The following is a 24,797-nucleotide window of genomic DNA, read 5'->3' on the forward strand; positions in this document are numbered from 1 at the left end:
TTACACTATGGATTGCAATATTTTTTTTTTTTTTTTGGTCGTGTCTCTTTTCCTTCTTCTTCTTCTTCTTCTTCTTCTCCTGCCAAATCTTCAAATGGATTCAACTTTTTTTCATTTTAGGCCAAATGAGCTGAAATTTGGCATGAAGGTAGGGATAGCAAATACCCCCAGACGTTGTTTTTTTTTTTAAATTCTTTGAAAGAGGCCTTAGAAATTATGATATTTAGGGTTTGGGGTCATTTTTAGACCACATATATAGGGCTTATTCAGTCACGTGATCCCCCCCCCCCTAGCAACGAGCGAAGTCGGCCATTTTGGTGCCCTCTGTAACTCGCCGTAAAAATTGTAAATATTTCCCAAGCAATGCACAGTTTCCGTTCAAAACGTTTAGTTTCAAAATCACAGTGCTTTGTCTTGGCGTGGGATGTTGGTTCTGCACTGGTAATGCGCACACAAATTGGGTAACAGTAAGATTTGCTTCGCGATTCTCTAGTAAAGCCGCGCGGGACTGAAAATACGAAGGGAAATTCCAAAACAAACAGCGGAGTCCATAAACGACAACAGGAACATGTCCCCTAGTTCTTTTTATGAATTTCCATGAAAAATAAAAGAGTACAAGATGTGTGAACAAAAACCGCGGCACATGATACTATCCTGTGGTCGTCCAACTTCTGAATGTCGATTCAACTTTCCCGATCACTACGTACTTCTATCAACAAAATCTCACCCTACACTCTGTATTTGTCCAGATACTACGTTGTCGCAAGGACTTTTCATCAAGTTGTTGTAAGCCTGGTACGCTTTGAACTGAGTGTGCAGAAAGTCGTTTACAGAACAAAATAACAAATACAAGAGCAATGGACTCCTCTGTCACCCAGTCACTGTTGCCGTGTTCGTAAAGTAGACAGCGTGCAAATTAAAAAACGACTTCACTTTCCTAGTTTCCTTGAAGTTAGAGACCTTCAGACACCGAGAATCTTTGCTGGACTGGTGGTACACCAAAATGGCCGCGCACGGAGGGAAGGGGTGATGACGTCACGTGAATAAGCCCTATATATTTTGGGCCCCTGCGCCCTGTTCACATGCGAGAACATGCCGTCACCTCCTGCCAATAATCTGCTCGGCCCACGAAGCTCGCTATTGGTGAATTGCATCGTTTCAGATTATAGAAAGCCATTGGTTCTTAGTTTCAGCGAGGTTTACCAAGGACATAGCCGACCTCAATGTGTCAGCTCATCACAGGTTCATGACCTGTCTTTTCCACCAAATGGCTTTATATGGAAAGTAATCCGCATACTTAGAAACTTCATAGTATGTAGGGCAATCAAATGTTTAAGGAAAAACAAATCTTGAAGGTTGTCAAGGGGAATATGCCCAGAAGTGTCCTGAATTTTTCTTTCTCTCTATAACAAATAAAATTTATCAAGAGTTCATTTACATGCACTGTGTTCAGCATCACTTTCGTATGTCACACTTTGTCTTTATTCTTAAACTTTAAAAACTGGATGGAACTAGGTTAGAATGCGATGCGTGGAAATAACAGGTCGTTAGTATTTAGGGCAACCAAATGTTTGATTCTTGCGCAGTCCCATACTAGGTACAAAAACACATGATACCGCTAAGGCTGATTAGAATCGAATCGTATAAAAAGAGTGTCAAAATGACTCAACCAAAAACAAGCGAGGCAATCCGAAGCTCTGTAAGGTCCTCGTTGATCGCAAGAGATGAAGATGTCAATGGATCCGGACCCGAATCTCTCAAGGCAAGAACACGCGCCATCCGAGCCGGCAATGTGATCACATCCCTGGGAGGGCCTGGTGACGCACAGCAGACCATGGCCGGCGCACGCAAGGCTCGAGCCCAGGAGAGGGAGGATATGTCCGCCATGAACAACCTCTTTGCCTCCTACATCGAGAAGATGCGCTCATTCCAACAACGGAACTGCGCGCTGGAGGCACAGGTGCTGAAGCTCCAGGCGACGGAGACGACCGCAAACACGAAGGCGCTTTACGAGAAGGAGACCAGAGACCTGCGCGCACTGGTGGACGAGCTGTCAGAGGAAAAGGCCAAAATGGTTCTGGAGAGAAACCAATGGCGAGAACAGGCAGAGGAGTACAAAAGAAAGTAAGGTCCTGTTATGTTTTGGGGCTTCGCACAAGCTCCATTGTATTTGTATTTCATCAAACGCCTATCTTGTAAGTGTTACACTTCTCATGAATGATAAACAATGTTGCCTGTGTAAGTAAACGGAAACCACCTCCACAAATGTCAAAAAGACCCAATTAGATTTTTTACACATATTTGCATCAATTTGCTGAAGACAAGCCCTTACAGTTACCAGGTATAAGGCTTATTTTACCATGGCAGAAACAACAGACGAATAGCTCTCATGAGCAGTGCATGTGTATTATGATGACACGTTTATTGTTGTTTCAAAGGAGATTTTGTGACTAATTTAGTGCTGCTTTCTAAGTCATTATCTATGCTGGATATTGACTTTAAACTTTCCCTGACAGGTGGGAGGATGAGGCGGAATGGCATGCCGAGCTGAATACTGAAGTTGCAAAGCTCAATAAAGTAAGTGCCATTGCCTTCGTATATGTCGGTACGGTTAGCAATATCCAATTCACCATTTTTGCAATGCCTTGTTGTACGATATCCACCTCTTTTAGCTTTTCATAAAGGATTTGCACACTCTACGTTTTTTTCTCCAGGACGTGTATGCTGCAACGCAAGTACATTTGGACCTGCAGAATAAGATTACTACGATAAAGGAAGAGATGGATTTCATGATGATGGTGCACAAGCATGTGAGGTTCTTGTTACATTTTTTTACATGACCAAACATCTTATCCTTACAATGGTAAATTGCGAACGATCAACACGATCTACTGCGATTTACGTAAACACCTTTCTCTCACTATCTCTTTATTATATGCATAAATGTCTGTATTTGTGTGTGTGTGTTTGTATGTGAGTGTGTGTGTGTGTGTGTGTATGTGTGTGTGTGTGTGTGTGTGTGTGTGTGTGTGTGTGTGTGCTTGCCGTGTTAAATAACGATCTGAACATCTTTTCTGTTTTCAGGAACTGAAGCCACTTCAGGACCAGTTGAACGAGAGTCTGTCCATTTCCGCCATGGATCGGACTCAAGAAGCCGGACCAAACATCATTGCTAAGCTGTACCAGCTGCGCCAGCTGTATGAAGACTTCTGCCGGGACATTCAGGAGGAAGCAGAGGCCAAGTACAAAGAGAAGGTAAGGTACAGATAATTTGTTGGATGCTGTGTTCACATACAACAATATGGTTGTAATGGGAAGGTGTTGAGTAGAAAATTAAAGGTGACGACAAAAGAATCTGTTGAGTAATCAAGAAACTTTGACATATCATCTAGATGGCTGTGGTGTAATGAAGCCGAAAAATTGTTTAGGGACAAAGACAGTGCATAGAAGGTGCCTTTTCTGTAGAATAGATGTATGAAAATGAACGTATGGTAGTAGATCAGCATAGGTAAAATACTTTCTTATGATATTATATGAAATAGTAACATAGTAAAATACCCTCTTGTGTGTGTTCCCCCAGTTCACCGAGCTTGCGCTCGAGCGTGAGCGGGACAACATGACGATGCTGGCCGCCAGGAGTGAGCTCATCACCTCCCAAAAGGAGGTGTCCGATCTTCGAGAACAGCTCAACACCTTGATGACCAGCACTGAGACGCTGAAACACGAGGTGGATTTACAAATCATTCATCCCACCAATAGAGGGTTCATATGTAATGTTCTGTGAAACAGGAAAATTGCACAACGCAATTACAGTGGATAACGCAACCATTCACCGCTGTTTCTTCGAAATCAGAAAAGCGTATTAATTAAGGGTTAATGACCCTCGCATGTTCCTCGGTGTATATGATGTCATAACGCCTGGTTCTTTGCTATAATCACCGGATAAAACCACCGAGTAATAACGTTATTATCATATAGCCAATCAAAACTGACCCAGATAAGAGAGACAAATTCCTTGTTATAACACATACGTATCTATTCGTATGTCATACATATTTGTCATACCTATTCAATACTATGCCGCACAAGTCCATGAGAATTGTAAGTAACAACTTGACTTTTCAAATCAAAGGCAAACTCTGACGTCTGTGTTAGTTATTTTATCATAACGGAATACTTCATTTCGGTCGATTGAATTTAAACTGTGTATGTATATATCTTAATTGTATTTCAGAGCAAGGCTTAAAAAAGACACAATTCAACAAGTTAAAGATTTGTACAATATTGCTAGAACCAAGCGCAGCTTAGAAAAAAAAGCCGATTTACTATGCTACAGACAACAAAGATATCCTAAAAGTAAACTCCTTGTTGGGATTGCCGAAGTTTCTGCCTTCTATTGCCGCCACTGGTTCTCCCCTGGTATTCAACTTTTGCTGGTTTCTTGTGTCTCCTTAAACTTCTTTTGACTCAATCAGTGACTACAAATCTGTCTCAGAGATTTCTTTGTTGTCATAATGCAGAATTTCCGTACAGAGTTTCGTTTGAAACATGACAGGCAAAGATTGAAGAATTTCTGCATTGTGGATCGTTGCAATTAAAGCGTTCTGTTTTCAGTCGTTTTGTTTATGTTTGACTTAAATAGAAATAAGTTTTATCATTTCATTTACTTTAAGTCTATTTTAAGACCGTAAACTTTTTTCTCTTTAAACAAAGAAAGGTGCTATTTTTGTTATCAGAAGAGCCACCACCCCCTGCAATGTCCCTCGTTCTCTTCAGCTGGAGGGATGTAATCATACTTTTCATACTTTTGGTCGACGATTATGTTACTCTCTCATTCCGACTGCTAAGAGTCATGTAAATTGGTCCTTCTGAGTTGTTCAAAGTTTCAAAAGTCATTAACAACCGGTTGTTTATAAAACTATTTAATTAATTGTTGTTAATGATTTTCCATGTGTTATGGTGTCATAAACAACATGAAATGGGGACTTCTGATTGATCAACATTCCCTGGCTATATGATAATCAAATTTAGCAATGACTGCTTTTTTGCAGAGCTCGTCTTCTTCATCTATCAACGTCCAGCAAGTAACGATCACTTCTCAGACAGTCATGTAAACCAGTACACACTACAGACCAACGCCACTACCTCACACCGGGTAGGTCAGTAAACGTGCCAATGATAAGTGTTTTTTTCCACTTGAGTGCTGAATAGCAAATATAGAATGCATTTCCACCTATATCATTGGCGATACCAGCAGTACTGCGTATATTGTACGCCAAAGTATCTATTCAATAACGTCTGCATTCGCATAAGAAAGATCACATCACATATCTCTATCGTATTTTCTTGTTTAAACTTTATTATCCTCAAACTGTACAATCTATCAACTTACAGGCCATCCTGATCCTTGCAACATTGGACATCACCAGAGAAGTAAGAATGTGCCGAACACGTAACGAAAGACTCCTGACAGCGCTCTCGTGGTGGACTTTGTGTTGCAGTTTCACTGAAAATCATCTTGTTAGTTGACTTGTGTAATCTTCTTTTGGTCACACACCAGTATTCCACTGGAAGGATAACTATAGGATTGTAATTATGTCACACTAAAGTTGCTTTATTTGACGTGCACTGTTTTGTAATGTAATAATCTTATACTGCTGTTCCTGTCATTTTGCGATTACTTTTTTAATTTGTTTTTGAAGAAAAAAATCAATAAAACATCAAAATGCTTATAGCTACGTCTCATTTTTATATGATTTTCCATAGTTGAAAAATGTCAGCTAACTTTTACATGTAGCTGCATATTGTAAAGAATCACTGTGGCAGACAATACAGTAAAAATAAATGTTAGTTTCATAACACAGACATGATTTTAGTTGAATGAAAAATAGTTTTTATCTCCAAATGTATTGTTTTTATTTTTATCACATTGATAAATTTAATGACAACAATATTTACCAAACAGAACACTCATCTGTGACAGCTTTTCATAATCATGCAAACAAATGTTTAAGACCCCAAACAGTAAAACAGTAGCAATCACACTGTACAGCATCCACACATTTGGAACTTTGGGGCTTAAAGTGAACACATAATGGTCAGGTATTTCCACAACTATCCTTATATAGTTTCGTAAATCTTAGACAACTAAAGGTTCTCAAACATCTACTGATTGACTGACGCCACACAGATCATATCTTGTGGTCCAAGTCTAGATTCCTTTGTCTGTCACATCACGAACAATGTCAAAAAACTCAAAAAAGGACCATGGACATGGCTATCTGGTTCTTTTTGAGTATTCTGACAGTGTGCTGTGACCTGGTTATGATTGTTGAAAGGCACGAAGAGGTACTTAATGAGCACGGAAACCTCAAGCCAGTTGAGATATTAGTAGTCCGTGTTCATAAGACATGCAAGTCTCACATAGCTGTGACTAATAGTATATGCATATTTTCTTTAAAACTTTGTTAATCAACAAAAAACATTTTGGTCGTAAAGCCCATGCAACTGACAACGTCATCTTCCGGTCTCTATGCAGTTAACAAATTTGTGAAGAAGTTCATTTCTATAAGGCTTACAGTGCAAAAGATTAATGGCACGGTGACCTAGCAAAACAGGATATTTTCATCTATTTATAAGGATTACGTAAATGTGATTCGTAAAATTCCTAACCCTTATGCCAAATTCAAACAAATTCAAAGACTGTGTCAACAATTGACATTCAACATTTACCTAGCCTAAATACTATCATACTTGAAAGAGCGCAAATTTTTCCATGTCACGTTTCCATGCATTAAGTCGTTGTCCAGGATATAGCAGACAGTTGTATAACAGTACGGCATGTATATAGATCAGAGTTTGAAATACACTGCGGTAAAGACATGTACAAATATGGACTGTTTCAGGTTAGGACTTCTTCACAGAATTACTGTAGTGTCCCGGAGACTACTTCAAACAGTAGATTACCCCCAAAGAACGGGAACCTCATTGTCCATGTTCGAGTGAACCATTTCTCACCCTGTGTACAACTAATTACGCGCTTAAGTAACGATATTAGACACATATATTCGGCACGTGTACAATGAAAGACTAGGCACTGAACTGCCAGCCAAATAATTGCATGGCATTTCATGAAGTATTGCAATGTAATAATTTGTTCCGTACACCACTGAACACATCCTCTACTTGACACACTTGTTTTGCCAAGATCCCAGTTAAGGACAGGACCTTATGGCAGTCATAGTGTTACCTCTCTAAGGATAAACTGAACTGAACTGAACTAGTCAAGGTAGCTAAATAGGCAACAATGCTAAAGATGGGGATCGGGAGGCCTGCTAGATGCATATGTTAGATGATATACAATTTGAGGATTACACAGTTTAAACAATTAAATACGATAGAGATGTGTGATGGGTCTCATTTGATTTTTATATGATTTTCCAATATTTTTCAAACTTTCGGCAAACTTCTGGCTTCATATTGTGAAGAATCACTGCGTCAGACAATGCAGTAAAAATAAAAGATAGGTTCATAACACAGATATAATTTTAGATGAAGAGAAAATGTTTTGACACGATCCTAAGGACATGACCTTATGCCAGTATTGATGCCACCACCCTGAGGATGAACTGAACTGAACTTAACTCGTTATGGCGACTGAATAGGAAGCAGTGCTGAAGGTGATTGTGAAATATGTGGTAACGATTACATGACCAATTCAACTTCACAGAGCCTTAAGTCAGAATTTGCGGTTCACCGTGGGGTCACTTTCATAACCTTTATTCTAATTGAAGACGTAAAGACATATTCTAAATATGTTCATGAATGGAATGTTCTTGGCTGTCACAGTGATCCACGTGTGATATTTGATTGCCCCACATAGCCGAGCTGCGGTATGCTTTGTAAATCGTCCTAGTCAGCGTCTGACCGGACCACATCAGCCGATGACCTACTAAGGAGTATATCTGCTAACGGGGGCCGCCCTAAAATGCCCCCTGCCCTAAGATGCCCGGATTTTTTGCTGATCTTATTATGCATAAGTACGCCGTGTTTGATGCCACTGACTATGATGATTAGAAAGGTAAATAAACCAAGTCCAAACAAACAGCTATTTTTTCCATTAAAAAAATATGTACACGTATTCACTTCCATTCTTTTTGAAGACAGAATTTTCACAACAATGTTGGTATCGCCGAATCACTGTGGTCACCTGTTACTAGGTATTGGTGGCTCGTGTCCCTAAATGTACAACCAGTACAAAACAGCCACACAACTGCCAAGAAATAAAGCTTCACAAAACACTACAAACATTGGTCTTCAAATGTTTGTTGAGTAGAAGACCGGCCATAGAAAAACAACGTAAGCATCACCGCCGTTGTTTTACCCAGGGAGTGTGGCCCCGCAGGTGGCAGACGAGCGAACGCCCAAAAGATTTGTACTCTAACAAATGATTCGTACCGTCTATATAAGTTAAACTTCACAGAGTGATGTCGAATACAGTTGTAACGCGGAGGGTGAAGGGTCCATGAACAGTAAGGATGCCTTCCTTATTGAAGTATGGTCTCTAGATGAATGTGTTAAAAATTCCTTGATCAAAACTTCTAGCAACTAGTGATGGAGCGCCGTAAAAAAGCGGGCATCTTGGCATCTTAGGGCGGCCCCCGTTATATAGGTCATTTCTTGTGGCTTCCTAGGCACTTATGTGCACAGGGACGAATTGATGAATGCTAAACTGGCGCTTGATATCGACATAGCCTCTTACAAGAAGCTGTTGGAGGGAGAGGAGATGAGGAACAGCGACAGTTTCGCCATGTTTAGTGACTCTACGCATCAGGCCAACAATATATTCATTCGTAGCCATGGCAAAACTTTGAAGAAAAAAAAACAGCAAGTCATTTGAACTAATTGCACGTGAAACGAGAAGATAAAGTGTACATTCATGGCAAATGTACCTCACCTCACCTCACCGGTCCCATAGCCTCACCGGCCGTAGGGGCAGCACATCCATCAACATAAGTTTTCCACCCAGGGCAAATGTACACTTCACATGAAATGTGAATTTACCATAATTCCATTCTGTAGCTTAATGTTTTGTCAGGCTATGAGACCGGTGAGGTAAGGTAAGACACTTGAAGTAAAAGCAGATGATTTTCACCTTTAAAGAAGCCATCGCGAAAAACACGCAATTGTTGTCTGATTAAAGGGAATCAGCACGTATTTCCCCAGTCTATTTCGTTTTTTGTTAACTAGCCTACGTCTAACCACTATCTTTATTTTGCCCCATTATTTTGTTCGGCCAGGCTTAGTCTTCCATGCCGGTCGAAATCACCGAGCCAGTCGGTCTACCGAAAGTGCGAAAAGGAACGAAAGGGAACGGAATGGGACGAAAAGGAACGACAGGGGACGAAAAGTAACGGAAAGGAACAAAAAGGATCAAAAGAGAACGAAAGGGGACGAACAGGAACGGAAAGGAACAGATTTAATAAAAAAAAAGAACGAAAGTGAACTAAAAGGAGCGAAAGGGAACGAAAATGAACGAAGTATGAAGCAAATTTAAATAAAATCTATAGGGAATGGTACAGTTGCTGTCGAAAGCATATGAAGCGGGTGTATTTTACCCAGAAGGTGGCAATATTAAATTTCTACTATGAAGTTCCAGGGCCGTTGTGTTTACGTAGCTACGTTATCAAGTACAAGGAAACGGAGTTTAAGATAAGAAATTAAGGACCAGAATTCATTTACTAGTTGGTGTTAGATGAATATTGATTAATATACATTTTCAGATTGCAGCGATGTTGTTTTATTTGGGTGGCTTCTGTTCTCTCAAGATGGGAGCCCCGCATGCACATGACCCCCGATTGTTTACGTCTTTAGAAATCCTGTCAGTAATGATATGATAATAGACTGCTGCGTCACGAGCATGACAGCTTGTTCAACAGGGCTCTCTACACAGCTCTGGACTGGGAGCAACAGGCCTCTGAAGACATGTCCTCTCGTTTACTACTGAACAAAGGGAATCTAACAGTGAAAGGATAGACATCCATTGCCATATGTATACAATGTACCAGTAATGGGCTTTCATTGAATTGTAACATGTACAATCGTCGATATGTATCGACAGGAAATTTTTACCAGGATTTTTTTTTTTTATTTGGCTACCAGTCTACAAATTCTGGAGTATTTAAGGGTCTATGAAGACATCTGTTGATTACATACCTACCTACCTACCTAGTCCCTTGACCTCCAGGTCTTTGGGGGGACAAGGTAGACATGAAGATCGAGAGTTGCCTCCAGGTGTGTCTTTCTCTAGCCAGGGTTAACCTCTCCTCTGTTAATTAAGCTAGTCTTATTGTATCCTCAGAACTCTTGTTGAATATTTGAATGTCCCTCTCGGTCATATTTTTTTCAACTTACATTTAGACAAGAAAATTCAATGACACATTTGAAAGCAAAGAGTCAAGTTCCCTGTTACATGATTTTATTCCTATCATCTCATATATCACGTATTACTGTTAAAATGATAATTGATTGGAAATGCTAATTTCTACATGGGGTATATAAGAACACCCGAAAAGGAATTGATTTTACACATTTTTATTTTTGATCTTTTACGTCATTCAGTAAATACCCAATGCATCATTGCGTATATGTAGTATGTCGCATACAAAAAAGAATACTCGTGGAAAGGACTACATCATGCATATTGAAAATTTATCTGGAAACGAGGTGATATAAAGATCAAGAACAATGCTATTCTGTGATGAATACAAGTGCATTGTACTTTTCCCCCGATACAGTATGACACATGGCTTCGTTATATAGCGCGAACTGCAGACTAAGGTGCATACAGTACGATCTTCCCTCTAGAGCTGGAGGACTTAATTTCCATCGTGACCTCATGCCTGACCTCACGGCTGCATGGTGACCTCAGGACTGTTGACCTCAGGACTGCTTTAGAACTGAAGAGCCTGTCATATGGGTAGATTTTATGAAATGATTATAATAAGGAGTTGAAACATACAATGACGACGCTTTCAGTTGTTCCGTGTTTTGAAGATTTCTCAGATTTATTTTCAGATAGAGATTTCTTTTACTGATGAGAAACACAGAATAAAAGCGGATCCGCAGAAAATAACTTCGACCAGCTTACGGATGGCTTATTTGACAGAAACTGCGTATGTACGTTTAGGACTATTTTGCCATATTTTATTCGTCAAAGTTTATATAAAGCAATAATTTTTCATAGTCAATATTGCCACATACGTTATCTGAGCAATTTGTCCTGAAGAAAAATGCTGGGATGGTGGAAAATCAACTAACCTTTGTGTTATAAAACGTTCAAACTAATCCGTAACATAAACATGTTATAATGGAAGCATTCTCACCCCAGTTCCTCCCTCCAGTAGCTTCCTGTAGGCCGCTATCTCCACATCCAGTGACATCTTGATGTTCACCAGCTCCTGGTACTCCACGCTGTGCTGGGTCATCTCCCCCCTCATCCTCTCGATCTGCCGCTCCAGTTCGGCGATAGCGACCTTGTACTCAGCAATCTCCCTCAGTCGGCGGGCCTCTGTTTCCGCCATGGTCGACTCCAGCGAACCGGACTATTATAAAAACAGGTAAGAAAATGCAGTAAATACTAGTATCGTCTACTAACATTGTTCCGTCAGATCACACATATCCTCTACTCTGTATTAACCATGTCCTAACAGGGCGCGTGGGGGGGGGGGGGGGGGAGGCTGTGGGGCTAAAAGTGCCTGCGCCAGCTTTGACGTCATATAGCTCCCAAACGGCTAGTGCTAGAACAACCAAACTTGGTGATTCTCTTGCTAAACTAAACTTCTTTTCATATATCTTTAATATCTAACACATCTTAGTTACACATTTATGATAAAATATTCATAAATTATGCTAATCAGATGACGTAATTGGTCACAATCCAAGATTGCCGACAATATCATGCTGAAAAGTATCACCAGCTTAGTTTCACTCGGATTCCATCACTACTTTGTCTTTTCTTACAGAAAACATTCATGTGAACGTGTTCAATACATTTTCACGGGGTTTTAGCGTTATATGTTGAGAAAAATGTATCTTAATACATTTAAGGTTGATAATCCAAGATGGCGGATAGCTAAACTACAGTTGACGTCATTCTATGACGTCATTTTGACGTCGTTGCGTGTGCTATTGGCAACAAAAGTATTAAAACACTGAAATATCAGTAAGAAACCTTTATTGGTAACTTTTTGAGTGAGATATTGAGGTATTATGGGCATTCCCCTTTTTAGCCCCCCACCCAAAATTAATGACGTCATAATTACGTCATATTATGTCATAATGATATAAAGATTTCAGGATTTATCAAATTTGATGAGCATAACACCCCCTGCAAATTTGGTGATCATACAGTAAGCGGTTTTGAAAATACCAAGGGGGGGGGTCGAAAGAGCACCCCCCACCCCTCCAGTCCAGGGAAGGCCCAAAAAGACCAGTCTGAATAGGGTGTCTGAAGAGATTTTCAAAGCAATATTCCCCACCTGCATACCTAAGTTGTGCAGTAAGGGGCAGGTGGCTACACTGTAGATTACTCACACTGTTATTCAATATAACCCGGCGACGCGTGCGGCGTAACTGGTAGAGCTTTTAATTCGGAGACTAGAGGTCCTGAGTTCGATACCCGCCATGCACCCGACTCTGTGCCCTTAGGAAAGGTAATTTTCACGACCTACCTTACACGCCCAGGTGTAAAATGGGTACCTGGCTTCGGTTGGGGTCGGGGAGGTAAAAGAAAAAAACTACCCTTAGATTATCGTTCAAAATTTAAAGGTTCTTGCCTTTCGCCTTTTTCAGTTTTTTTTATCAGATTGGTAGTTCTTCTATAGGGTAGACAGAGTTATAATATAGACGATGGCCCAACCTTGCTCCTTAGAGCCTCCGTCTCGCCGGTGATGGACTGTAGAGTCACCTTCAGGTTGGTCAGCTCGGACCGGAGGGCGAGCAGAGACTCGTTATCCGCCTCCCGCTGCCGGGACAGCTCGCTGAACTGGGTGTTGAAGCAATATCGACATTAACTTGTTTTGGTTGCATGTTTGTTTCTTTGTATATCTGTTAGTTCTGACTTCATGCTACATCCAACTTATAAGCTGGTGTGTTACGCCGAAGGGTGGTTGTACAGGCAATATAGATACATAAGTGGCTACAGATATCGGTGTCAAGCCTAGTTTCTGAACTTGAAATTCAATTAGATGAGGAATATGAAACATAGCAACATTCCAGCAACTGGAATACTTAATGCACTTTAGTGTGGGGAAACAGATTTCTACTTGGGAAAAATGCCAAAGAAAAACAACAATAAACGAGCGATTCTTTTTCAATGTTTGAATGTAAGCGTCACAATATTGTACATTTCCTATATCCGTACTCTGATTAATAAGGTTTTCTTTTACAAGGCCTTTGCTATTGACATCACACAAAACTCAACATATTTAAGCAGTGACAGTGAGTTAAAACGTTTAATCCCTTCTCACCTTGACCTTGTACTTGGCCTCGGCCTCATCCCTGTTGGCCTGGCCCATGATCTCGTACTGCAGGCGGATCTCACGCAGCGTCTCGCTCAGGTCCGGGCCTGCAAAGAATGGCGTCTCCGTCTCAGCTATGGCCACGGCCTCGTTCAGCTGGCTCTGCACCCACCTTGTCTCCTGTACGGGAAACACATCATAGATAATCACCCACTGTATACTTTCTCCGTCAAATAAAACTTTAAGTAGGAAATCTTCAATGATTTGTGGTTTCTTGCAACTGAAAAAAAAACTATTAACAGTGTAACGAGTGAGTTCAAAGGGTACAATAATCATTTCATTTCTTGTTAATAGCATACATGTACCAAGAATAAGAGCTCAATAATTCACGTGGTATCAATCTAACACTACAAAGACATATTCACCTCATCATAGACCCTCTTTAAGAACTCAATCTCCTCCTGTGCTGTGGTCAGCCTGTTTTCCACTCCAACACGCTCCACAGTCGCCGCATCCACCTCCTGAAACATATCGGGAATTCAAACATCATGTATAAACAATACTCCAAAATAAGGTTCAGAATTGGATATGTTGATGGCATATCAGCACAATGAAGATCTGATGGAACGACAAACACACCTTCTTGACCGCTGCAAGCTCAGCCCTCCTTGCTGCATTTGCAGCAGTCTCGGCCTCGCATCTGCCCGGAATCAAAGTGAATAGAACATACATTTAAATCATTTGTTCATTCAAACGTCTACTCTGATAATGCGTTTCATTGAACGCGTATACTATGAAGAACTATTAAGCGCAATCAATTTTCAGTGGCTTGATTTCTTTTTCTTTTGTTTTAAAGTATTATGTGTGACTTACTTCGCCTGCCACTCCTCGGCCTGTGCCTGCCAGCTGGCCCTCTCGGCCTCCTGCTGAGTCGTCTCCTGGGTGAGCTGGTCCACCAGCGCGCGCAGCTCCGTCAGCTCCGTCTCGTACACCTCCGTGATGTTTCTCTCCTCAATCCGACTTGCCTCCTGGATTCGGATCTGGGTCGTCAGCCTAGTGCTGCGCTCCTGCAGGGACCGCACCTTCTCGATGTAGCTGGCGAAGCGGTCGTTCAAGGCCACCAGCTCCCTCTTCTCGCCGCTGCGGGTCACCCTGGCGTCAGCGAGGGTCTGCAGCGCCCCATCGGTGGCGATGTAATACTTTCCGCCGCCGACTCCAGCTCGTGATTTGGTGGCCATGACCTCGTGTCCTCAGAGTTTCGAGCGTGTCTTTGGTTTGAAACTATCTTTCGTAGCAAGACCCTCTAGGTGGTATGCTAGAGCAACTGCCCGGTACACTAGTTCTTTACAGTTTTATCACGGTCACTTAACATGCCGTCACCTCCTGTCAATAATCTGCTTGGCTTACGAAGCTCGCTATTGGTGAACCGCATCGTTTCAGATTATAGAAACCCATTGGTTCCTGGTTTCTGTAAGTTTACCAAGGACATAGCTGACCTCAATGTGTCAGCCCATCAAAGGTTCATGACCTGCCTTTTCCACCAAATGGCTTCAAATAGAAAGCAATTTGTGTACTTACAAACTTCGTAGTATGTAGGGCAATCAAATATTTGAGGAAAAACAAATCTTGAAGCTTGTCAAGGGTAATATCTAATATGCTTCAGACGAGTTCTGAATTTATTTTGTCTGTCTATAACAAATATCATCAATATCAACATTTATTCACCCGTAATGTGCTCGTAATCATTTCTTGATTTCACACTATGGCTATATCCTTAAACTTTAAAAACAGGGTGAATTATTTTATACTGTTCGCCGATGACACAAACATATTTCTTTCCCACAAAAATTTTGACTCTCTGATACAACTGGCTAACCAAGAACTGCGCAAAGTAGCTACATGGTTTGAAGCCAATAAATTATCAATAAATACTAAAAAAACAAATTTTCTCATTTTCTGTAGCAAGAATAAAAGTTATGATACTAATAAGGCCAAAATTTTCCTACAGAATGTTACTATAAAGCAGGAGAAACAAACTAAATTTTTAGGAGTAATTATAGATGAAAAACTAAATTGGAAAGCCCATGTCTCCGCCGTAAGTAAAAAAGTTGCTAAGACAATTGGTGTTATAGGGAAAATCAAACACAATATTCCTCTAAAGACCCTTTTAACTATTTACAACAGCCTTATATACCCGTATTTGACTTATTGCAATATAGTTTGGGGATGTGCGTGCCATACTACACTTCACCCACTTACAACTCTACAGAAAAAATTCACACGAATGGCTACTGCCTCTGATATTCTTTCACATACAGCCCCTTTATTTCTAAAATTGAAAATATTGAATGTGTATGATATAAATAAGTTGCAAATTAGTATCTTCACATTGAACTGTCTTTCTAACACTCTCCCCGATATGTTTAAAGATTTCTTAAATCCTAATTCACATGTACACAATTATCATACTAGGCAAAGAAATCTACTCCATATCCCTCTCTTTCGAACAACATTAGCGCAGTCCTCCGTTAAATATAGATGTGCTACAATCTGGAACAGTCTTCCTACAAATATAAAAAACACTACTTCCTTCCTTACATTTAAAAGTGCCCTTAAAACACACCTCATAAACCACCCTAGCCCCTTATAGAAATATTTATCCTATCTCAATTCATATTGCTATAATTATTTGATTTCGTTGATCACTCATCTTTTTTTGTATTATTATAACATATGATTGTATAAGTTTCTTATGTTTATTACTTATTGATTTCACTGATCGTATATCTTTTGTATTATTATAACATATGTGCTAGTTTTTTTTCTTCTTTGTTGATTATGATTCATTGATCACAATTTTGTGTAAACATATAGGAGGAGGGCACAGCATAAACTGTTAAGGTTTTTCCCTCCTCCTGCACCTGTTTTATATTTTATTCTCTTCTGTATTATTATTTTGTACGTGCAAACAATAAAACAAACAAACAAACAAACAAAAACTAGGTTGGAATGCGATGCTTGGAAATGGCAGGTTGTTAGTATTTAGGGCAACAAAATGTTTGATTTCAACCACGTTGACACTCTCTTTGGCAAAGTGGGCGCGCTAATAAGACGAAAAATCATTTGTGACAGCTTTTCATAATTATGTCAACAAAGGTTTAAGAACCCAGACTGTAAAAGAAGAGCAACTACAGCATTAAGAATTTCCCACATTTAAGACTTTGGGGCTCAGAATGTAAATATGGGTCAAACATTTCTATAACTATATCCTTGTGTTACATAGTTTCAGAAATCATTGAAAACTGAAGTTACTCGAACATCTACTGGTTTTCTTATGCCACACAAGTCATATTTTGTGGCCCGAGTCTGTATTCCTTTGTTCCTATCTATAGGAAAACATCATGCACAGTGTTAAAAGACGAAAAAATAACAATAGCCAAAACGTGCCGAAGATATGTATAAGCCGCCTGAGGTCAAACATACACAGTCTCGGGTGGTGTGACCTGGTTATGATTGTTTAAAGGCACATTGCGAAGGGTAATCTCAGACCACAGAAACCTCAGGCCAGTTCGATATTAGTAGTCCTTGTTCAAAAGACAGAAAAGTGTCATATAGACATAACTAATGATTTATGCATGTTTTATTTAAATATGTATCGATTTACCAAGAACATTTTGGTCGCAAGGCCTATGCATGCATTTGCATCGTCATTTTCCGTCGTCTGTTTAGTTGAAGAATTTGTAAGGAAGTCTTTTATATTAGGCTTACGGTGCAAAAGAATTATGGCACGGTGATCTAGCAACACAGGACACTTCTATTCTTGATAGATATGTAAATATACGTGAATATGACTCATAAAATTCCTACCCATTATGTTAAATTCAAAGACTGTGAAAAGACTGTGTCAACAATTTACATTCAACCTTTGCATAGCCTAGATACTAAGTTACTTCAAAGAGCCCGCATTTTCCAATGTCACAAGTTTCATCCGTTAAGGCGTTGTCCAAAATTCTACAGATAGCTGTATAGCCATACGACAAATAGATCAGAGTTTAAAATGCACTGCGGTAAATTTATTTACGAATATGGACCGTTCCAGTGTGGGACTTCTGCGCAGAATTCCTGAAGTGGCCGGAAACTACTTTAAACATTTGATCAACCCAAATAACGGCAACCTAAAAAGTCAATGTACGAGTAAATGAATTTTTTGATACCCTATTTGTAACTAATTACGCCCTAAAATAACGACAAGTTTTCAAAATATCTCATCATCACGCGTGTACAATAAAAGACTAGTTTTAGCTGTCAGCCAAATATCTGTATGGCTCTACATAAAATATTGCAACGTAATCATTTGTTCCGTAAAGCAATAAACACATCCTCCATTCGACATAACTTGTTATGTCAAGATCCTAGTTAAGGACAGGACCTTATGGCAGTCTTGGTGTTACCTCTCTAAGTATGAACTGAACTGAACTTAACTACATAGGCAGCAATGATGAAGATTGGGATCAAAAGGCCTGCAAGATGCATATGATAGATTGTACAGTTTGTGGATTACACAGTTTAAACAATGAAGTACGATATAGATCTGTGATATGCCTAATTTCACTTTTCTTTATTTGATTTCCCATAGTTTTAAGATTGTCGGCAAACTACTGGCTGTATATTATAAAGAATCACTATGTCAGACAGTAAAAATAAAAGATAGTTTCGTTACAGTGATATATTTTTTTGGATAAAGGAAAAAGACAAAATTGTCCACAAATGTAGAAAAAAAGAAAAATAGCAGGAACGTGCCAAACAGACGTTTTATCAGCCGCCTAAAAGTCAAGCTTACTCAGTTTTAGTAGCTGTGACCTGGTTATGATTGTCAAAAGGCACATTGCGAACGGGCAATTTATGAGCGCGGAAACATCAAGTTAATTGAGATAATAGTAGTCCTTGTTCGTAAGGCAGGCTACTTTCACATGACTGATAATGAGCATCTTTAAATGTTTGTTGATTTACATTTTGGTCGCAAGGCCTATGCACTGACATTGCCATATTGCGTCCCCCACTTACAAATTTGTCAAAAAGTTTTTGTCTATAAGGCTTACGGTGCAAAGCAAAAGATTTGTTCCACGATGACCTAGCAACACATGGTATTTTCATCTATTTTTGAAAGATTACGTAAATGTGATTCGTAAAATTCCTAATCATCATGACAAAATTCAAAGACTGTGAAAAGACTGTGTCTACAATTTACATTTACCTAGCCTAGATACTAACATACTTCAAAGAGCGTACATTTCCCCATGTCAGACGTTCTCATCTGTTAAGGCGTTGTCCAGGATTTTGCAGAAAGTTGTATAACCGTACGACACATATATCAGAATTACAAATAAAAAGTACTGCGGTACATATATGTGCGAATATGAACTGTTTCAGGGTAGGGTGTCTACAAAGAATTACTGCAGGGGCCCAGAAACTGCTTCAAAATTTTGATCACCCCAAATAACGGGAACCTTAAATATCAATGTTCGAGTGAACTCTTTGATACCATATGTACAAATAATTGCGTCCTAAAGTAACGATATTAGTCAATTTTTCAAAACACCTATTTGGCACGTGTACAATAAAAGACTGTAGAATTGTAGTTGTCGGTCAAGTATTTGCATGGCTCTTCATTAATATTGCAATGTAATCATTTGTCTCGTATGGACACATCCTCTACCCGACATAACTTGTTATGTAATGATCCTAAGTAATAAATAAGGTGACTAAATAGGCATCAATGCTGAAGATGATTGCGAAATACTGGTCGACATGAACATGAACTATCCAAGTTTACAAAGCCTTAAGCGGGAATTTGCGGTTCACCGAGGGGTCACTTAATTCTAATTGTATACGTAAAAACATATTTCAAATATATTCATAGGTTTATGAATGTTCCGGGCTGTCAAACTGATCCACGTGTGATATTTGATTGCCCCACATACCCGAGCTGTGGTATGCTCTGTAAATCGTCCTAGTCAGCGCCTGACCGAATCTGTTATATAGGTCATTTTTGGTGGCTTCCAAGACACTTATGTGTACAGAGACCCTCCCCTATTCCTGTACGGAGCACCAACCAATGATACGCCTATCTGACTAAGAGATTGATAGGACGTGGTTACACTGATACACTTAAACAAACTTCGAAGGCATAGAAAAGCTTTAGCTGCGTGTCGGTATAGCTCAGAATCCACCGCTTACGACTCTGTGGAAAGACTGCCCCGTTCGAAGCCTACACGAGCACAGCATGGCGACCCAGTTGGCCAAGATGACCCGGACAGCTGAGAAGAAACAGCTCTCGGCCCTGAACGGCCAGTTCGCCTCCTACATCGAGAAGGTGCAGGCTCTGAACCAGAGCAATGCCGCCCTGGAGAGTCAGCTGCAGGCCGTCCAGGCCAAAGCCGCCCCCGTAGAAAAGGGGAAGTACGAGGGGATGCTGAGTGCGCTGCGCGCTCAGGTGGACGGGCTGTCTCAGCAGAAGGCTCAGTTGGAGGTTGAGAGAAACAGCTGGCAGTCTCAGGCGGAGGAATGGCAGGGAAAGTACGTTAATCATCATGATATTGCTTTCAAATATAAAGACAGCTTTTAACTACGTCCAGGCCCCTTTGTACTAGACGGCGATCACGCTGCGCTTTTACTGCGACCTAACTCACCTCACCTCACCTATCCCTTGACCTTCTAGTGGGTCGTTGGGGCACCATGGCGACCTAAATAGGCTATGCTTAACATTCGATTATATCGATTTTACCTAGCATGTATGGTTCTCTTGTTTGATAGGTGCGAAGAGCAGTACTCGGTGCGCTCCGGACTGAAGGCCGAAATTCAGCAGAACAAGATGGTAAGTTCATTCTTTCTATCCATACAATGTCATAAGCAGAAATTTGAAAGTCCGTCTTCGATCAGATCAACCGGTTCTCATTCAAACAAGGACAGTTGCACTTGAAGTTGTCTTCTGTTTAGATAAGGAGGATCTGTCTAGGTAAGCTTATTAGTACAAGTCGAAATATGTGTACAGTTGGATTGAGTACAACATTGTTAAAAACGTACTGTGGACAGCATTTTCCTGCTACTAAAAAGTGTTGCGGGTTGACTTACGAAATGTTTGCATATAATAAGATACTTTCGTATTACCACCATAACAGTCTTTAATGTTTTAGGAACTGGAAATCATCAACGCTGCGCGTTCGGGCTTCGAGAGCAGGCTGGTGGCCGCGCAGGGAGAGATCGAGGCCGTGAATAAGAATAACTCTGCGGTAAGCACGTCTGCCTGTCTGTCTGTCTGTCTGTGACACCAATCATTCAGTTGCAATAGAAAACAAGCGTAAGTCGTTACTTTAAAAAAAAAAACGTACATCAAATCCTTTCTTTGTCAAACGTTCAAACTATGCATCGACGGATGACCTCATTCATTATTATAATCAGACTGTAACCGATATTCCTTTCCAATCACATAGTACAACATCATAGCCAATTTTTCGTAATAAATTTTACAGGGGATAGCAGCTCTGCGGGAAGAGTTGGCCCGGACTGTGACTGCGATAGAGGCGAAGCAGGCGGCTGTGACAGGACCGGACCTCAGCAACACCCTGAGGGAGATCCGTGAGCAGTACGAGGTGGTCGGCCAGGCGAACAGGCAGGACGCTGAGGCAAAGTACAGGGAGAAGGTGAGAACAGATGACAGCTATCCTGAATTGTTGTGTTTGAAATATATTTGTTTTGTAAGGCCACGCCAAGGTAATTCATGGATGACATCCGCTCGCTAATTTTCGCTTGATGTCAGCAAAAAACACAGCAGAATCTTTAAGAGATGGTCAACATGACAAAAAATTGCGAAAATAGGCAAATTGTGCCTCACGGTACATCACTTCCTGGGAAACCAGGTGCAGCTAGTGTTGCAGACCAACCTGGATTTTAACCAAATACGTCATGACATTAGCATAATTTATGAATATCTAATTATAAATGTCACACTTAGATATGCTACATATCAAAGATATAAGAAACAAGTTTAGTTTAGGAAGAAATCTTAAAATCCCATGGTTTAAACCAAAAGTAGTGATTTTTGTAAAATATGGCTTTCGGAAACCCGGTGCCATGGCAACACGAAAAATAATAAACTTAATTTTTTTTTGGAAATTGATGCCAACAATATTCTAGGAAAATTCATTAAGTTTGGCTGTTGTAGCACACGCTGTTTGGGAGCTATACGACGTCAAAGTTGGCGCAGGCACTTTTAGCCCCATGAATACAGCAATTGAGAGACCATGTTTTGTTCCTTTAATTCTTGTTTATATACAGCCTTCATGATATCTTATTTGGAAATGAAGCCATCTCTTTTTGTAGCCATCTAGTTTTTTCACACTATCTCATTGTTTTTTTCAGTCTGTAGAGGGTGTCGTCCATGAAATTTACTTACTGTGGCCAAATGTTATTATCATGGTAGAAATATTTAAAAAAAGACCGAGAAATTTAAACATTCAACCAAGGAAACGAGCTAGACATGTAGAGGTTATGGGAATTTTGTATGGTTAGGTGTGACCGGCCATGCAACCATGCCAGTTTATGCAAGGTAGATTATGCTAATGTACATGTATGTAGATGGCTATTAGAATAATGGCGTCCTTAATACTTGTTAAATCAAAAATGGCTAACGGCCCGTACTATTTTGAATGATTCATTACCATAACAAGTTACATGATTAGCTTTGCCGATGGGACGTATAGTGTGTTATTACGTGCCGTTCCTGCTATGTGACAGTTTGTTTGTATAACCTAAGTTTGCGGAGATAGCCCTGCAACGGCAGAAAGACAGCGACGCTCTGGCAGCCGCCAGGGCAGAAGTGGCTGAGTTCCAAAAGAAGATCGACACCCTGAGGGCCGAGGCCGAGTCTATCAGGAGCAAGGTGAGTGGGTTGCCAGTATAGGTAGGAGCTTGCTGTTGGGGGTAAAATGGGTCTGTGAATTACATCTAACTTTGGCAAGCAAAGGAGGACGAATGGTAACAATCATTGAGAATTCTTGAAGACTTCAATGAAAACAGCTTGGTTTTATCGTAGCAAATTTAGGTGCGTGGTTGTGCATTTACAACTGAAATCTTTTGAGATTGTTTAAAGTATCGAATTTGCATAAACTTACGCTGGTCTATTTGTTTCTATTTCATCTTGGCAATTCCCTTCTGCTGTCATCGTAAGGCAATCTCATACATAATCTCCAAAATGCACCTGTTCTCTTGTATCCATAACAGAACATCGCCATGGAAGACGGCATGAAGCAAACGGAGACCCGCATACAGAAGGAGATGGAATCGTACAGGCAGGCCATCGCCAAACGCGAGGCGCAGATCGAGCAGATGAAGCTGGAGACGGCACAAAATCTCACCAACTACCAGGAGCTGATGAACGTCAAGATGGCGCTCGACCTCGAGATAGCCGCTTACAGGAAGCTGTTGGAGGGAGAGGAGATCAGGTACAGGCACAGTTTTGTCACATCTATGTTATTTGTTTGTAATTTGTCTAGCGATTTGTTAATCGTAGCTGACAACATTATCGGGGTTTAACCAATGCTTTCCACCTTTTTAAGTGTCGTCGCAAAACACACGTAATTATTATCTGATTGGGACAAATCTGCACGTGTTTCCGCAATGTATTTCGTTTTGTTTAAAAATTAGTATACGTCTAATCACCGTCTTTATTTCTTAATTTGCTCCATAGGCTGCTCGGTCAGGCTTAGATGCCCCATCCAGTTCAGACGGCCCAGATCCCCGAGCCAACGGCAGCAACACCTAAGTGAAGCATTTGTCCACGCCATCGTGGAACGTTAGGACGTACAATATTATCTAATAGCAAATAGATTTGATATATGTCACATTCATCGGAACAAGCCAAAACTATTAACCAAGGTACCGTACAAGGAGGACGAAAGAAGGAATGGCAAGATGGGAGGATGCAGGAAACCAGGAAGGGTGGAGAAAACTGTTTGCCAGATCTTCCGTGGTGACACAACCTTCAAATAGTTCGACTAAGGGATATATGACACCAAAAGCGTAGATTTTCAAGATGCCATGGATGGGTGTTTCCATGAATTGATTTCCTCACAATGCATACTATCCGTGAACACCGTTGCTTTTCTGGTATGGAAATTACGAAATGGCTTTAAAAATGTTCACGCCATATATATATACTAGGTTGGCGAACAGCTACGTACAGAATAATGATAGATGTGAAGGCACTGAGCACCACATGTACGTCACGTTATTAGTGCACCTTAATCGGAAACTACTGTGGCATTATTATCAAACGTAGAAGCAACGTAGTACGTAATAAAAAAAGAAGATCAAACTTAAAGAATTATTTCCTAAATGATTCATTGCTCGTGTTTTCTTCTTCAAAGCGTAGATTCCTTTTCTTTTCCATTTGTTCTTTACTTCATTATTAGAAGCTGGTAACCTCAGATAGCTAGAATCTGTAGCCGTTAGCCAACAATGATGCCATTCGGCATGTCCATATCCAGGACCATCGTCCCGTCTCTAGGTGACAGGTAGTGGGACTTGACGGCAATCGACTGGCCTTCATCTTTGTTGGTTGATACGCCAGTCGAGGAAGACAAGCTGATGCCAGCGGTGACATGCCTCGTTGGCCTATTACATGAAGGAATATGAAATAACGAGGACGTAAAGTTGCATTACTATTGGTATCCTTTCGCTCAGCATACTGCAGTGAAACAATGGCAATTTCCGAACATACTACAAGATAATAGAAATGTATTAGAACTAAATAAATAAATAGATACAACGCATGCAGTCCTTTAACAGTGAATATCGCTGATTACGTATCTACGCGGTAGATCAACAAAAGCCAAATGACGTATAAAGACAAAGCTGAAGTAAAAATAATAAATAATAATGTTTCTACGACTTATGTTGCCAATAGCAAAATCAATGACGTCAAAATGACGTCATAAAATGACGTCTTCATATCTAAGTTACCAGTTGGGCACGGCCATCATCTAGCCACCACCTGGAATTAAAAAAAATACATTTTTTTAGAAAATAATAGCAAAAAAAAACTGAAATAGACTAAATCTGTTTATTGAAATTTCTTTATAGACAAATACCTGGTAGTTACAAGTTTAACGGGATGATAAGCTAGATATTGTTGACCAGGTCATATGGTCCGCTTTCTTGGATTTAGGCCGATTACTTCACCAAATAAGCATAATTCATTCATATTTGATAATGAAAAAT

The 24,797-nt window shown here is 40.3% G+C and overlaps 3 protein-coding genes across 4 annotated transcripts; 2 read left to right on the forward strand and 1 right to left on the reverse strand.

The window, feature by feature from the left end:
- The first annotated feature begins 1,453 nt into the window (after window positions 1–1,453).
- LOC118403012 (non-neuronal cytoplasmic intermediate filament protein-like) lies at window positions 1,454–5,886 on the forward strand. Of its 2 annotated transcripts, none has more exons than XM_035801458.1 (7): window positions 1,454–2,124; window positions 2,517–2,577; window positions 2,715–2,810; window positions 3,085–3,255; window positions 3,581–3,727; window positions 5,052–5,159; window positions 5,395–5,886. In XM_035801458.1, exons 1-6 carry the CDS (start codon window positions 1,610–1,612, stop codon window positions 5,112–5,114), a joined length of 1,053 nt encoding a protein of 350 aa, XP_035657351.1. In that variant the 5' UTR covers window positions 1,454–1,609; the 3' UTR covers window positions 5,115–5,159; window positions 5,395–5,886. The 2 variants fall into 2 exon arrangements, with proteins under 2 accessions (XP_035657351.1, XP_035657344.1); XM_035801451.1 differs by having other exon boundaries at window positions 5,052–5,155; window positions 5,395–5,884.
- A 4,574-nt stretch (window positions 5,887–10,460) lies between these two features.
- LOC118432778 (non-neuronal cytoplasmic intermediate filament protein-like) lies at window positions 10,461–14,862 on the reverse strand. The gene is made up of 7 exons (XM_035844401.1): window positions 14,394–14,862; window positions 14,160–14,220; window positions 13,946–14,041; window positions 13,530–13,700; window positions 12,920–13,045; window positions 11,385–11,603; window positions 10,461–10,967 (listed from the first exon to the last, which is right to left on the reverse strand). The coding sequence occupies exons 1-7, from the start codon at window positions 14,756–14,758 to the stop codon at window positions 10,953–10,955; spliced, it is 1,053 nt and encodes a 350-aa protein (XP_035700294.1). The 5' UTR covers window positions 14,759–14,862; the 3' UTR covers window positions 10,461–10,952.
- Window positions 14,863–19,731: 4,869 nt separating this feature from the next.
- On the forward strand, window positions 19,732–23,913 carry LOC118403049 (non-neuronal cytoplasmic intermediate filament protein-like). The gene is made up of 7 exons (XM_035801489.1): window positions 19,732–20,096; window positions 20,334–20,394; window positions 20,714–20,809; window positions 21,050–21,220; window positions 22,333–22,458; window positions 22,800–23,020; window positions 23,266–23,913. The coding sequence occupies exons 1-7, from the start codon at window positions 19,804–19,806 to the stop codon at window positions 23,282–23,284; spliced, it is 987 nt and encodes a 328-aa protein (XP_035657382.1). The 5' UTR covers window positions 19,732–19,803; the 3' UTR covers window positions 23,285–23,913.
- The last annotated feature ends 884 nt before the right edge of the window (window positions 23,914–24,797 follow it).

This window comes from Branchiostoma floridae, chromosome 2 (genome assembly GCF_000003815.2).
Source record: "Branchiostoma floridae strain S238N-H82 chromosome 2, Bfl_VNyyK, whole genome shotgun sequence".
NCBI classification, from domain to species: Eukaryota; Metazoa; Chordata; class Leptocardii; order Amphioxiformes; family Branchiostomatidae; genus Branchiostoma; species Branchiostoma floridae.

Excerpts from the sequence above, each read along its gene's own strand:
- LOC118403012 (XM_035801458.1), top strand. The coding sequence starts at position 1,610 with ATGATACCGCTAAGGCTGATTAGAATCGAATCGTATAAAAAGAGTGTC. Across the intron at positions 2,811-3,084 it reads TGATGATGGTGCACAAGCAT|GAACTGAAGCCACTTCAGGA; the intron begins GTGAGGTTCTTG and ends TTCTGTTTTCAG. Across the intron at positions 3,728-5,051 it reads CTGAGACGCTGAAACACGAG|AGCTCGTCTTCTTCATCTAT; the intron begins GTGGATTTACAA and ends GCTTTTTTGCAG.
- LOC118432778 (XM_035844401.1), bottom strand. The coding sequence starts at position 14,758 with ATGGCCACCAAATCACGAGCTGGAGTCGGCGGCGGAAAGTATTACATC. Across the intron at positions 14,221-14,393 it reads GCCGAGGAGTGGCAGGCGAA|ATGCGAGGCCGAGACTGCTG; the intron begins GTAAGTCACACA and ends GATTCCGGGCAG. Across the intron at positions 11,604-12,919 it reads CGGAGGCTCTAAGGAGCAAG|TCCGGTTCGCTGGAGTCGAC; the intron begins GTTGGGCCATCG and ends TTTTTATAATAG.
- LOC118403049 (XM_035801489.1), top strand. The coding sequence starts at position 19,804 with ATGGCGACCCAGTTGGCCAAGATGACCCGGACAGCTGAGAAGAAACAG. Across the intron at positions 20,097-20,333 it reads GCGGAGGAATGGCAGGGAAA|GTGCGAAGAGCAGTACTCGG; the intron begins GTACGTTAATCA and ends CTTGTTTGATAG. Across the intron at positions 20,395-20,713 it reads AAATTCAGCAGAACAAGATG|GAACTGGAAATCATCAACGC; the intron begins GTAAGTTCATTC and ends TTAATGTTTTAG.